At 44.3% G+C, this 13,916-nt stretch overlaps 1 protein-coding gene and 1 non-coding gene across 8 annotated transcripts; both read left to right on the top strand.

Annotated features, from left to right (window-relative positions):
- The first annotated feature begins 999 nt into the window (after positions 1-999).
- On the top strand, positions 1,000-1,071 carry Trnam-cau7 (transfer RNA methionine (anticodon CAU) 7). Its single transcript has one exon. It is a non-coding gene; the product is annotated as a tRNA-Met (tRNA).
- Positions 1,072-4,906: 3,835 nt separating this feature from the next.
- Pom121l2 (POM121 transmembrane nucleoporin-like 2) lies at positions 4,907-12,221 on the top strand. 7 transcript variants are annotated; one of them, XM_039096031.2, is made up of 2 exons: positions 4,907-5,504; positions 11,780-12,221. In XM_039096031.2, exons 1-2 carry the CDS (start codon positions 5,040-5,042, stop codon positions 11,837-11,839), a joined length of 525 nt encoding a protein of 174 aa, XP_038951959.1. In that variant the 5' UTR covers positions 4,907-5,039; the 3' UTR covers positions 11,840-12,221. The 7 variants fall into 7 exon arrangements, with proteins under 7 accessions (XP_038951959.1, XP_038951958.1, XP_017456143.1 ...); XM_039096030.2 differs by having other exon boundaries at positions 4,907-5,545; XM_017600654.3 differs by having other exon boundaries at positions 4,907-6,615.
- Positions 12,222-13,916: the final 1,695 nt, after the last annotated feature.

Raw genomic sequence — 13,916 nt, 5'->3', positions numbered from 1 at the left:
GACCCAAACCTTGCTATCTTTGGGTTCAGAACAACTCTAGAAACACAGACTGCCTACCTGTTTGCCTGTCTGATTCTCTGTCTCTGGCCTCTCCTTCCCACGTTTGACAGACATGTCAAAAGTCAAGCACATGCTATCTAATGTTGGCTTGAGGAAATCTTTCCAGACAGGAAGATCAGCCATTCTAACCTCAAGAAGGCCCAGAGGCTTCCAGCAGAAACTGCCTACCGAGGGGAACCTCAAAGTGGCTACAAAAAGACCAGGGTGTTTGGTTCCGCCAGGGGGTGCTCGTTCCTCGCAGTGGAGAGGCCGCGCCGGGCGGAATCGGAGACTTTCTTCCTCTTTTCCATTACTTGGGAAGCAGAAGCCGATTTTATTGTGAGCGTGGAAAAACAACAGTGAGTAAAATAATAAATAAAAATAAAATGAAATAAGAAAATAATAGCTTAATAGAGACCGCCTGCCTCCCACCATTGGAGACCGAGGTTCACGCGGTTCTAGAAGCGTGTGGCAGGCACGCAGGGACTGTTATCCACAGCCTTTCTGAGAGCTCTGGCCCTGCACAGAAGCCTAAGCAAGACGAAGGACCTATCTTTGTTAGTTTATCTTCTATTTCTTTGTCTTTGTCGAAACCATCCCACACTCAGTCCGATCGAAATCTAGCCATGCACCCATTTGAACCGGGAATTCGAATTTTGATTCTTTGGGTTGTTTGTTTGTAAACCCTGTGCCGGTGAAATCAAACGAAAACTTTTTAAAGTACAGAGATCACCTAAGAGACTTGCGCAGAAACTATTGAGGAACCGATGCGGCTCCGTACATAGGCATGCAGACCCGGAGGAGACTTGGGAACAAGTTAGTTGTGAAACTCCAATCTGTGTAGTGGAGAGAGTCGGAAAAAACTCACCACAAAGGAAAAAAACAAAACAAAACAAAAACAAAAAAAAAAAAAACAGTGTGCACCATTAGAGAATAAAAGAGGAGCAGCTTCAACATGTTAGCAGAGTGGCGCAGCGGAAGCGTGCTGGGCCCATAACCCAGAGGTCGATGGATCGAAACCATCCTCTGCTATTAAGCTTTTTGCGCAATGTTCCCATAATTGGCGACATTGGAAAGTCGGAACCTCTACTAAAATCACTACTTTGAACTCTTCCGACTTTATGGCTTTTCCTCCTGGTCTCTTAGCAACATTCTTTTACAGTTGGATGCTTTGAGAAGCTTTCTGGATTACTCTTGCATACAGTGTATGTGTAGTTTCTTTCCTTTCTAGTGTTCAGCAAACTAGATCCCAAACATTTACTCAGCCAAGCTCACCCAGAAGGAGATAACACATTCCGTGTGTTTTTAATACACCTCTTATTAATGGCTTGCTTTTTCTTAAATTTGTATCTCAAAATAAAAAAACAAAACAAAACAACTTTATCGTTCTCAACTAGTTGCTTTGATTTTTGTTCACACACACACATACACACACACACACACACACACACACACACACACGTCCTTTGTAGGTGCTAAGTGGACAGGCACATATTGAGGATCTTTAAATGTTTACTGAGGGCAACCACTGTCTCCTCCTCATAAACATGACCATTTACAAAACTGTAGGAAAATAACAAACTTTGTGTTGACATTTACAGTTACTGTAAATGTCTTACAGACTTTCAGACTTCCTGAAAACAGAATTAACTTCACACAAAATGTACCAAATCCTTTCGAATTTCAGGCACCTCTTTAGCTATTTTTCCAGAATCCAAAATCAGTGCATTTGTCATAATACACGTATTCCTGGGTCTATAGGGCTGCTTGGTAGGGTTCTAAACTTAATTTGAAAGTCAGAGGTTCAAACTCACATCCAGATGTACTTCCTTATATGTTAACTTTTCATATTTATGTACTTGACAACGAATGTTTAAGGAACTATACATTAAAGGTCCCATAAACCCTCGAATGTGACTTAAAAGGTTGTTTCTGAGACCTATAGTCCTCCTGGAAGATCGTGTGTTTTGCTTGTGGAAGAGATGTAGAACACTGGTGACCCGGGGCCAGATCTGGAAGATGGCCTCTAAGACAATGTGGAGTGACCCGTCTGTACCTGCTGGTGCTCCTGCCCCATTTGCTTTTCTACTTAATGTGGGAAATGAATAGTGAGGGTGCTGTGGAAAGAAACCCTCATTCTGGAGTCCGTTTGAAGCCTCTGATAGCATAGAATCATGCTTTCCAGCACAACTGACATTTGCTTTGTGGTTGCCAACACAGAGACAAAATTACTTTTATATGAAATATTTTCAAATAAAATGTGGAAGTAGTCAGGCATGGTGGCAGGCATATGCCATTAACTCTAGGTATGAAGAGACAGAGGCAGGTAGGTGGATCTCTGACTTGAGGCCAGACTGGTCTCCATAGGAAGCTGGAGGCCAGCTAGGGCTGCATAATGACACTGTCTCAAAAATAAAAGAAAATTAGATAGGAATAAGCCAGACTTAAGGTTGAATGTATATGACTTGGGGGGGGGGGGGCTCCTCCATCTCCAGACACTTTCCAGGAATTTCACGAATAAAACCACAGACTCAATAACCTAATGTCATGGATTCCTGTGGTCCGCTGTTCCTTATCAATGGTAATCCTGATAGTTGCCACCCAGGAACCACTTTGTAATTTCATTTAAATTCCTTAGCAACCATTTAAAGATAACTTCATAACTCACCTGAATCATATTTATGAATGCCCACAAGGACAAGGAGGTGCAATTCAGAGAAGCTCATAGCTCTCAAGCTGCCTTGCTAGCCCCTCACCCCCAAAGTGTCTCTCATTACTTTAATCCCTTTGTTTAAAGTTCTGTAATGTCCTGATGTGCCAGGATGGGTTGGCACCCAGGGGGACTTCCCTCTTCTCAGAGAAGAAGGGGTATGTGAAGGGACTGTACAAAGTGGGAAGGGCTGGGAGTAATTGGGGTGTAAAGTGAATGAATGAATGAATGAATGAATGAATGGAGAAAAAAGATAAAACAAGAGTAGGTAATGAACCTCAAATACATGAATCTTCCTATATTTGACCTACATGCAAGTATGCACATGCAGCTGCCCTTACCACCCCTAATGCATATGTACTTACACTATGGAGGGAATATTGTAGCTATTCCCAAATAGCCAAGACAAAGGTGCTAAATTTCTGTTCCATAGCCAGGATCCCAGGAAGGGAGGTTCATATATATTAAGGCACTAAGAACCTTCAAACACTGTTTCATATTTACAGCATTTGGAGCCAATAAGATTAAACACCCGTCAAAGTTTTTTTTTTAAAAAAAAAGTCTGTGCTAAAAATGTCATTCAATAAACTTTTGACAGGTCTCATATGTGTGGTTCAAAAAGACACTGAACTGGATCATTGGGTGTAAGAAATTTGAAAGTTATTAACGCCATGCAGCCAGCTTCTAAGACTCCCTAACAGGAGACAGGGAAGGAAAGGGGAGCAGAGGTATGTGGGTCTATGTGCGTTCAAGGCCAGGCTGGTCTACACAGAGTGAGTTCCAGGACAGCCAGGGCTACACAAAGAAACCCTGTCTCAAAAAACCAAAAGCAAAACAAAAGATAACAACAAGCGCGTGCGCGCGCACGCGCGCGCACACACACACACACACACACACACACACACACACTCCATTTAGCTGTTGCCTTTCTGTTTCCTCCTTTATTCTTTCTTCTGCCCCAGTCTTAAGCAATCTGTGATCATTCCTGTGGATTTGCATGCTCTGTTTCATTACATGTGTGGTGATCTCTTACAATTGTATGCTGTCAGGATCCATTGTAAAAATATCGTAGGTCTCATTCAGTCACCCTCACTCAACTTTTAGCTCACCTCCTTCCCTGGTTCCTCTATGCAACCACTTCTTGAGGACGCTTCAGAGTTGGATACACCCCTCTTTATTCTTACCCTATTTACAGGCTAAGGGAATCTTCTAGAACTGTTTAATATTTGTAGATGTTCTATTGTTACATATTGATACATTGGTGTTCCATAATTTCTATATTTTCTGAATATCTTCTAGTAGCTTTGTGTATGTGTGGTGTACATTCCCATGTTCATGTAGAGGCTCTCCGCTTTACTTAAAATTTTAAAAATTACGTTTTGTGTAATTGTGTGTGTGTGTGTGGGAGGGGAGGCATGCTATTGCTATATTGTGTATTTAGAGCTCAGATATCAGAGTTTGTGGGAATTAGCTCGGTCCTTCCACTAAGTAGATGCTCAGACATGGCCATCTTGCTTGTCATATTGTTTTGAGAAAGTTCTTGGTTAACCATTTGTTTCGTTTTGGGTGTCATGTACCATTCTAGCTCATGGTGAGCAGAGTTCTTTGATACTAAGTCCATTGGCTAGTATAGAGGTGTAGAGTGAAACTTTCTGTATCAGTTTTACCTCTACCAGCTTCTAAATTCATACTAAATTCTGCAAGTGAATAGAGGTTTGATAGGGAAGAGGAGCACTAAGTGTCTTTTAAATAGACCTTTCCCCCTGCCAGGGTGCAAGTCGAACAAGGTTGCAAATCCAGGCTTTATCTCCTGGCTTTGGCCACGAGGACTCCCTGATAGAACCCACAGAAGTTACCTCAGTCGGCTGCTACCTTTCCCACTGACAGGTATAATGTCCTATATCCTGCCTAAACAGTTCCATCGTGATCTCTTGTCCTGTGCACTCTCGAGCACACCCACTCATTCCCTCACCAAGTACGTTTGTAGGGATTCAAATCGCCCAGAGTCGCTCCCAGCTCAGAGTTTGAGGAACTGGGACGCGCACCTATACGCATCCTGGATGCTGGACAGTGAGCCCCCTTGAGCTCAGATCGCATATCCCAGAGCGGGCTAACGTGGTTGCTGAGGTCCGCGTGTCACCAACTCTCCTGTTCCCTCGCGCTTTTCTGGCGCTCGTGGCCCAACCGTCGCTCGAGCAGCGGATGCTTGGATTCGGCCACCTCCGCCGAGGTCCGAAACATCAGAAGTTGAAAAGGGGTTAGAAGTCACCGCCCGCCCGCGCTCCTCAGCATGGGCAGCTACCTGGGCAAAGCAGGGTCCTCGCCGCGGTCCTCAGCACAGGGGCGCGCAGACCCACGGGAGAAGCCTGCGACCCGCCAACCCACTAGGCCCCTCTACCAGGTTCACCGTGTGCAGCATGTCCACCGCGCCCAGCCTGTCCGGAGACACAGGCCGGCCCGGAGGCCACCAAACTGGGATCCCGCCAACCCTGCCGCTTTCGTCAGTGAGGCCTGGAGGCGCTTTCCCATGAAGAGTCCACAGAACCCCATTATGGGCTCTCTTCCTTCAGACTGGTGGGAAAGTTACCTGAAGCGTAATATTTGGTCCCTTCGTCACCCTCGAGCCACATGGAGTCCGGTGACAGTCAAGATCTCGCCTCCTGAGCGGAGACCACGGCCCTTGTTCCCAGCCTCAAGAGTGGTGAACTCCGCGGGACCTTCAGAGGAGCCACCAGGCCCCTGTGGAAAGGAACAGGTGCTGAGGGCCCTCCTCGAGTGCAGGAAGGGTGGAGCCAGGTGGGAAGAGCCTCTGTTCCCTGATAGCTCTGACACTCAAAGGAAGTCAGCCACCTTATGGTCTGCCTTTAAGCCCCTGTTGAAAAGTGGGGCCACTGTTTCGTTTGTGGCCAGGCCTGGGTCTCTGAAAAGGAGCCTCCATGCCCAGAGCTCAGATCCTAAATGTAAGAGGTCCAGTTACTCCTCTGTGGCCCTCTTGGCCAGCATACATACCAGAGGCCCCCTGAGCACGAAAAGAAATGCTATTACCAGCTCCTATAGTTCTTCTAGAGATCTCTCAGAATCTTGGAAAAGACATTTTTCCAGGTCATCAGTCCAGACTCCAGAATGGCCATTGAAAAAGACAGGAAAAAGTCCTAATTCTCACCTCTTAGTCACGCCCAGCAGCTCTGGACAGATAAATGGAAAGATTCCTCTACTGCAATCTGGTCCTAGGCACCTTTTGACTATGCCTTGCCAGCAAGGTCCTGTTGTCACTGAAGAGGACCCAACATCAGAGGGGCAAGCTGTGCCAAGCAACCAAACCACAGAAGCTACAACTGGGACAGCCACAGACTCCATTCCAGAGATCAGGGCTGGTTTTCAGCCTCCCTTGTCTCTCAATCGGCCTTCTGAGACAGTTCTTAATACGTGCGTGAACCCTCAGCTGGAAAGCTTAAAGAATATGCCTGCCCCACATGGGTGCTCACTGTTAGAGCACATTCCAAGCATCTCTTCAGACTCAAAACCCTCAATTGCTTCCATCCAGGCATTACCAAGCTCTCCCACAACACCAGTCACTGATTCCACCTGGCTTTCTTCAGTCCCTCAGGCTCACAGGTCTGCTGTGTCCCCACACTCATCTGTCATTATCCCCACAGCACCCACCACACAAAGCACTTTGGTTGGGGTGGTGAGTAGTCCAGTTCTCCATCTTCCTGCATCTGTACTTCCTGTGGAGACTTCTGCTCACTCGGCATTAAGACCGATATGGGGGTCTGTGCACAATACTAAGGTTAGAACTGCCTCATACTCCAGAATTTCTGTCATGGCTGAGGCATCTTCAAGCTCTTCTTTCTCCACAACTCCAGGTATCTTAAGGCCCACCTTCAAGCCTATCTTTGGCAGTATAGAACCGCTTAAAACTATGTCCAAGACAGCCCCTGTGTCTACCCAGCAGCCTTCTCTTTCACTGAGTTCTGGTTCTACCCATCTTTTCCACAGCCTAGCCACCACAGTCCCCTGTATGGTTACATCTGCCATTCCAGCCAGCACATCCAAAGATCCTGGTGTGGATTTGAACATAGTAACCAGCACCATGGGCAACTCTTGCTCTGTCCCTTCTTGCGACACTTGCCTACTTGGAGCTTCCCAGGACTTTCCCTCAGCCACTGATTTAATTTTCCCTTCCAAACACCCCACGATTCCCACTGTACACACGGTCACTCTCTTTAGCCAGGTTCTTACTAGTGCCATCAAGATATCCCCTCTCAGAGGCACTGATAAACCGAGGAGGGTGAGCAGCCCTCTGGCAACTTTGGACACATCCACAAACCAGTCTCCAGTGACCTCAAGCATCTCCAATGTGACTTCAGCACTCACAGCATCTTTGGGGTCAAGCCCGAAGCCACCTTTTCTACCATTCCAAAGAAGTACTTGTCAACCTTCACCTGGGGCCATAGATGGGCTAAAGCAAACTTCTCTCCAACTAGCTCCTGCCAAAAGCTTCTGTACCTCTTTCCTTTCAGAGAACTCAGGTGTGTCCCCAACCCAGATGTTGCCACCTGCTCAATTGGTCCTTAGCAAGACCACCTGGCCAGCTTGTGGGGGGCTGACATCTTCAACTCCCATTATCCGCACTCCTACCATCAGCCAACCAGGTTTGGGCGGCAATCCGGCTGGGTCCCCACCCAGCAAAGCTAGTTCAATTGCCCTTAGGGTTGTCAGGCAGAACCACCAGAGTGGGACCTACAGTTCAGTATTTGGTAGCACAGCCCCAAGACCTTTTGCTTTTGGAGGATTAGTGACCTCTATGGATTGTGGAGAGCCTGAGGTCATTGTGACTGCCCCACCAAGGAGCACTTCTGGAGCAAGACAGAGTATGACCCCAAGCACCCTAGCTCCCTTTGTGCAATGCTGGAACTGGAGCATGCAGGGCCCTCCTAACCAGATCACACCTTTGGCTAGCATTCCTGCAAGAAAGATCATGTCTGGGGCCCCCCTCCCTGGTTCCCTTTGCTTAGAGTACCCCTGTACCTGGAGTAATTAAGGCAGGGAGCAGTCTTGGCTTTGTGTTGTCCTCTTCCAACTGTGCAAGGTACTGTGGGGAGAGATCCTTTCAGATCTCTAAATCACTAGAACCTACATTCTGTATTGGTACAAAAGCAAAAACCCTAAGGAATTGGGAGCCAGGGCACTCTTGAAAACATCACAAGAAATAGTCCATCCTTTCTGTCGCACTGCAGCAAAGAGCCTTGATCTCTTCCAACTCTCTGTAACAGACATATCCAAGACCCAAAGTGAAAACTGTAGGTGTTCCCTCCATGTGTCATAAGTTTTCCAAGAGGGTAGACCACCAATATGTTATCACATTGGCAGAGAATGGGGCTGCATGAGACTAAAGCCACTGGAGCAGAGTAGAAACTTGATGCCTCCCACTTCTTTCTATGAGCTCCACAAGGGCATAGCCTCCCATTTGAGGAATGGGCATGGCAGAAAGAAAACAAGCATCTTTGGGGGGAGATAGGTTGATTCTACATCTTAGCCTCTCTGTATTTGGGCTGTAAGAAGTGCTTGCCTGTCTTTAATCCTACAGAGACACCAAGTTCTCAATGCTTGTTCCTCCAGGGTTTCCTGGGAGTGTTTGGGTGTGGTCTGATCTGGTTCAGCCTATTCTTGGTTATCTCTGAGGATTTCCTTGTGTGTTGTTCTTTGCCCCACCTTCTCTATAAAGTTGCTCCAGTTTTTTTCTCAAAGAATTGGTGGCTTAGCTCGACTAAGGAAGATCAAGCCTGTCAGACCTGACAGTACAGGAAGAGGAGGCTCTTGGCTATTTCCCTTCAGGATCAAAGCAGGCCAATCCCTCTTTTCTATCTACTAGCTTCTCCACTTGGCTTTCATGGAGACTTAACTCTTCACTCTGTTAGTTTCGGGTGTGTGTGGTGTTGGGTGGGAGGAAGAACGACCTATAGGAGTGGTATGACGTTTGGCAAAGCCAAATTTCAGTTGCACCTGTAACTTGACTGATGGAACCAAATAGCACTGCTTCAGGCTGCAAGGCTGACTCATCCTAAGTGCACAGCTGCAGTGTGACCTTAAAGGATGGATTCTCAGGGTTGGATTCTCAGGGGAGAAAAACAGCCAGGATGCTGAAGCCTTCTTTCCTGTCCTACACCATAGACTATGCTAGGAACTGCAAATGCCCAAGTAGGGAAACCAAAACTTACATTTTATTTTTATTTTCTTTTTATTGGTGCTTCATCAAATTAACACTTTCTATAGTCACATCTTTCTCTGAGAGGGTCAGCAGGGCACGAAACCCTTAGACCAAGCAACAAAGCATGGAAAGGTGAAAACAGGCATCTAAGCTGACTCCAACTCTCAAGCCAGTAGGAAGTGCATTAATAAGCTGAATAGCTTCCTTAGCTCTTCTTAGCACCCCACACACTAAGGCATACATACTTTTTGGGGCACATTTATTAAATATTTTTATTTTTATGGACACCTTGGAGAAAATCTAATTGAAAAAGTAATTGACCTTAAATTGAATGATAAAATAAAAATATGTTGTTGAAAAAAAAAGTCTATGATACAGGAATTACTGTCAAGCTCATATACGTAACAGAGCAGAAAAGAAAATGTTAACGAATTTGCTGAAGCCACTTAGAAAAGACTAGATTTAAACTCTGGTGACTGCAGATGTGACTATTTCTTCCTGTCTAATCTATAGTTGGCATTCATCTGTTTTATTTGTGCATATGTGAGCTACTGGAGCATTAATCTAGGACCCCACAAATGCAAGTTCTTGACCATTTAGTTACATTCTCAGTCCTATTTCAACTTTAAAAGGTGTCTATATTATGGCTGCATAATGTGTACATGGAACCCACGTGGGTCTCAGGTTTTAGGGACTGAGCTCCTATCACCAGACTTGTGTGGCAAGTGCCTTGACCCACTGAGTCTAGTTCAATTCTTAAAGATATTCCCAAGATTGATACCCTGCTGAAATAGGACAGAAAGAAAATCTTAGACACTACCCACTGCTCTTTACAGTGTCTACAGACAGTCATATGACTTGCACAGTTCTTGGTCCTGATCATTCATTGATCAAGAACAATTCCTATTTAGGACAAGAACAATTTAGTATAGAATTGTTAAAGAGTTGCTGATTCTAACACAAGGGACCTAGAAAGGAAAGTAGGGAGAGGATTATCTTGACCATGGCTGACCCTATACTTGAATTCTGCCTGCCTGCATTGTCATAACAAGATGGAGAATCTTATTGCAGGCTAACCACAAACCATGTGCTCAGAGAGGAAAGAAGGGTCACTATGATGTATTGAGATATCTTCCAAAACAGCCGTGGCGAGCAGAAGTAGGTGGACATGACTGTAATCCATACAATATAATGCAGACACCATCCTGAATACAGCAGGTAGCTGTGGATAGACTGAGCAGCATACACTTGAGTTTTAGCATGTCTACACTTGAGTTTTAGATTACCCTGCCTGTTCTGTGAGGAGAAAATAAAATAGGAAAGATTGGGTACTTAGGGATGTTTGTAAGAGACTTTTTAGGTAACAGAAACATTAAAAATGTAAGATGGGGAGGGGTGGGGAGTAATAGTAGAATGTCTTCTTAGAATGCATGAAGACATGAATTTTATCCCCTTCCCACTTTTATCCCACTGAAAAACTTCATGCAGTAGCATACATCTACAATCCCAGCACTACAGAGGTGGAGTCAGGAGGGGATCAGAAGTTCAAGGCCATCCTCCTGGGGATATTTGAAACCTTGTTAAAAGAAAAGGAAAGAAAGAAAGAAAGAAAGAAAGAAAGAGAGAGAGAGAGAGAGAGAGAGAGAGAAAGAAAGAAAGAGAGAGAGAAAGAGAGAAAGAAAGAGAAAGGAAGGAAGAAAGAAGGCAGGCAGGAGGGAGGAGGGAGAGGAAGAGGAAGAGAAAAGAGAGGGCAAGGGAGAAAGGAAGGAAGGAGAAAGAAAAGGAAAGAAGGAAAGAAGGGAGGAAGAAAAGGAAAGAAGGAAAAAAGGAAGGGAGGAAGGAAGAAAGGAAGGAAAGAGAAAATCCAAAGTGAGGAATAACCACTGGAGCAAAATGGAGCAAAATTTGGGAAAAGGCTCTGACTGGGATTTCTTCAGTTGGTCCTTTAGAGTATTGACTGTTTCCTCTCTAATACTTAGGTATATTGAATGGCCCCAGGAAATTGCAAAGCTCACTCTCACTTCTCAGGGTTTAACCTACCCTCTTACATGACAATGCCTGTAGCCAGAAGACAGCTGGGGTGTCCTGGGTTTCCTCAAGAGTTTGGAGACAGTGAGATATCCAGGAAATGAAAACAAATTCTTCTGGAGGAGTGAGCAATTAGAAGTGGTCAGGTGCTGGCAAGATGTCGCAGTGCGTAGAGGCACTTGCTGGCATGTTTGACAACTTTAATTCGATCCCAAAGACCCACTCGTTAAAAGAAAAGTATTGAGTTATAGTGTCAGAAGCCTTTAATCCCAGCACCGAGAGAGGTAGGCTGATCTAAATAATGAGTTCTAGGACAGCTACATACTGAGGGAGGGAGGGAGGGAGGGAGGGAGGGAGGAAGGGAGGGAGGGAGGGAGAGAGAGAGAGAGAGAGAGAGAGAGAGAGAGAGAGAGAGAGAGAGAGAGAGAGAGAGGAGCAATTGTCCTCTATATTCCCAGTACAGTAGTGCATACAAAATGATTAAATAAAAAAAAAAATCTAAAAAGACAAGGATACGGATCCTGAGGAGTTAGCAAGTCTCTTAAGACAGACATCAGGCTGCGAGGGACCTGAACAAGCCATGAGAAAGTGTGTCAGTTCAGTGTCTTCAGAGAAAGACATGTGTTAAGCAATACTTGAAGTCCTAAAGTGTAAAGTTCAGTTTCTTGATCACTAACATCATTCTTGAAGAGTATGTGGTTTGATTTTCCCAATTTCTAAGTAGAAGTCAATTTTAAGAACACTAAGAAATGTTCTTGTTTAACTGAGGTCTTAATCCATTTTATATTTAGGGAAAAGCATCTGTTTGGAAGATGGGAGCTGGACCTCAGAGGCCAAGAAAGATGTCTTGATTGGTGACAAGTCTCTTCTGTGACTCTCTGCAGCAACTCGGAGAAGAATACAAGACTTTCTATCATCTATTCAACTTCCTTTCATGTGTTATCTTGAGTAGGTGGACAAGTCTGATACTACCTGAATCTAGGAGTGGAGCAGAGTCTACTCCCTGGAATCCCTGGAAATAAATAAAAGGGACCAGGCTATTTCTGGGACATTAATGGGGAAGGGAAGGTAGTTAACACTTTTAGTGGGGAAATCAGCATATTCAGGGTGAATGATAATCCATTTACAAATACACAAATATGAAGAAACAAACAGGAATCAAACTATTCTCTTTCTGTGAGTGTGTGTATGTATGTGTTCCTAAGCATTGAATTAAAAACTTATGAATGATAAGTGCTTTATAGCCTTTTTATTTTTTAACTGCTCATTAAATTTCATATCTTTAAAGCTGGGCATGGCGATATACACCTTTTATCTTCGCACTCTGTAGGCAGGAGAAGGTAGGTCTCTGAGTTTTAGGCCAACCTGGTCTTCATAGAGAGTTCCAGGATATCCAAGGTTACATAGAAAAACCCCAATTCAGAAATAAAAACAAACAAAAAGACAAAAATCCTATATTTTAGTTCTTTTCTTTTGTAGGAATCTAGCTACAGGTTAAAAGGCTCATTTTATATAGAATCACTCAAAGGGAATTTTGTTTTCTTATAAAGAGTATTAGAAGAATACTTTAAAAAAAGATTTACTAATGTATATGAATATACTATCATTGTCTTCAGACACACCAGAAAATGTCATTATATCCCAACACAGATGGTTGTGAGCCATCATGTGGTTGCTGGGAATTGAACAGAGGACCTCTGGAAGAGCAATCAAGTGCTCCTAACCACTGAGCCATCTATCCAGTCCAGGAGAATACTAACACAATTGCTACACAGATTTTTTTGGGAACTGAACCTGGTGTACAATGAAGGGAGCAGACTACGAAACTTATTGCTGTGTGGATGCAGCAGCAGGAAGTAACTCTAGAACATTCTAGATCTACACACACCATCAGTGTATCCATTAATTGTAGTGACTGTTGAGCCCAGGAAATAAGACTACTAATGTTGAAAATTATTTGTGGGATATGTTGGATTAAAGAATGAATATTAAAAACCACTCTTTGCTTGCTTTTCCTCTTTAATGTATCTTCACACCATTTGACATGTATAGCTCATGGCACATATTAGGGGCTTATGTGATATTTTGTTGAAGTATGCATGGTTGTGTCCATTCATCTGCTGTTTAGTACACATTTTATCAAGGAGATTATTGCAAATGCCACTGAGTAATATAGTACTAATTTTACCTTTGAAACTCTGTTTCCGGTGTTTGATTTCACTTATTGAGCACCCATCACTGATGAGAAAGGAGAGCTGGAGTAACCTTCCACCCCTGGAGTATGAATTAGCCATTAAATAGCGGTCTGCCTTTCTGTATAGAGCCAAGAATGACCCACAATAACAGCACTTTGGGTTTTGCATGAGTTTATTAAATATATAGCAAGAAAAAGTCAAAGCCTATGCCATGCTCAAGTGGGACAAAATGACATGAGGCCTTTCTCAACAGCAACTGTGCTGGGGGAAGTCCTATCAAGTTTCAGGTGACATCTTTTTGGTGACCACAGTTAACATGCGTGGTAAGACATGCGTACTTATCCTTCTTATGTTGGGACAATTGAGTTTCATCATGTGTCTTTGATGTTTTGGGCCTACAAGGTAACTTAATTTTTGTCTTTTCAAATGAAAGGGGGTGACTGTCAACATTTAATCTGTGAGATGCATGAATCCCACAGGGACTTGGGACCTTAAGGAGATGGGCTTATTTTATCATGGAGCTGAGCTCCATAGGCAAAAAGGAACCATGAACATCTTGCCTGGTGTATTGGTTTGCATATGCTTGGCCAAGGGAGTGGCACTATTAGAAGGTGTGACCTTGTTGGAGGAAGTGTGTCACTGTGGCGGGGGTGGGCTTGGAGACCCTCCTTCTAGCTGCTTGGGGATGCTCAGTCTGTTCCTGGCTTCCTTTGGGTGAAGATGTAGAACTCAG

The sequence above is a fragment of the Rattus norvegicus genome, chromosome 17, assembly GCF_036323735.1.
Source record: "Rattus norvegicus strain BN/NHsdMcwi chromosome 17, GRCr8, whole genome shotgun sequence".
In the NCBI taxonomy this organism is placed as follows: Eukaryota; Metazoa; Chordata; class Mammalia; order Rodentia; family Muridae; genus Rattus; species Rattus norvegicus.
The sequence above is the reverse complement of the archived record's forward strand: the minus strand, read 5'-3'. Positions and strand labels throughout refer to the sequence as shown.

Bases quoted from the DNA above. Each gene is read 5' to 3' on its own strand.
- Pom121l2 (NM_001162930.2), top strand. From the start codon at position 5,040: ATGGGCAGCTACCTGGGCAAAGCAGGGTCCTCGCCGCGGTCCTCAGCA.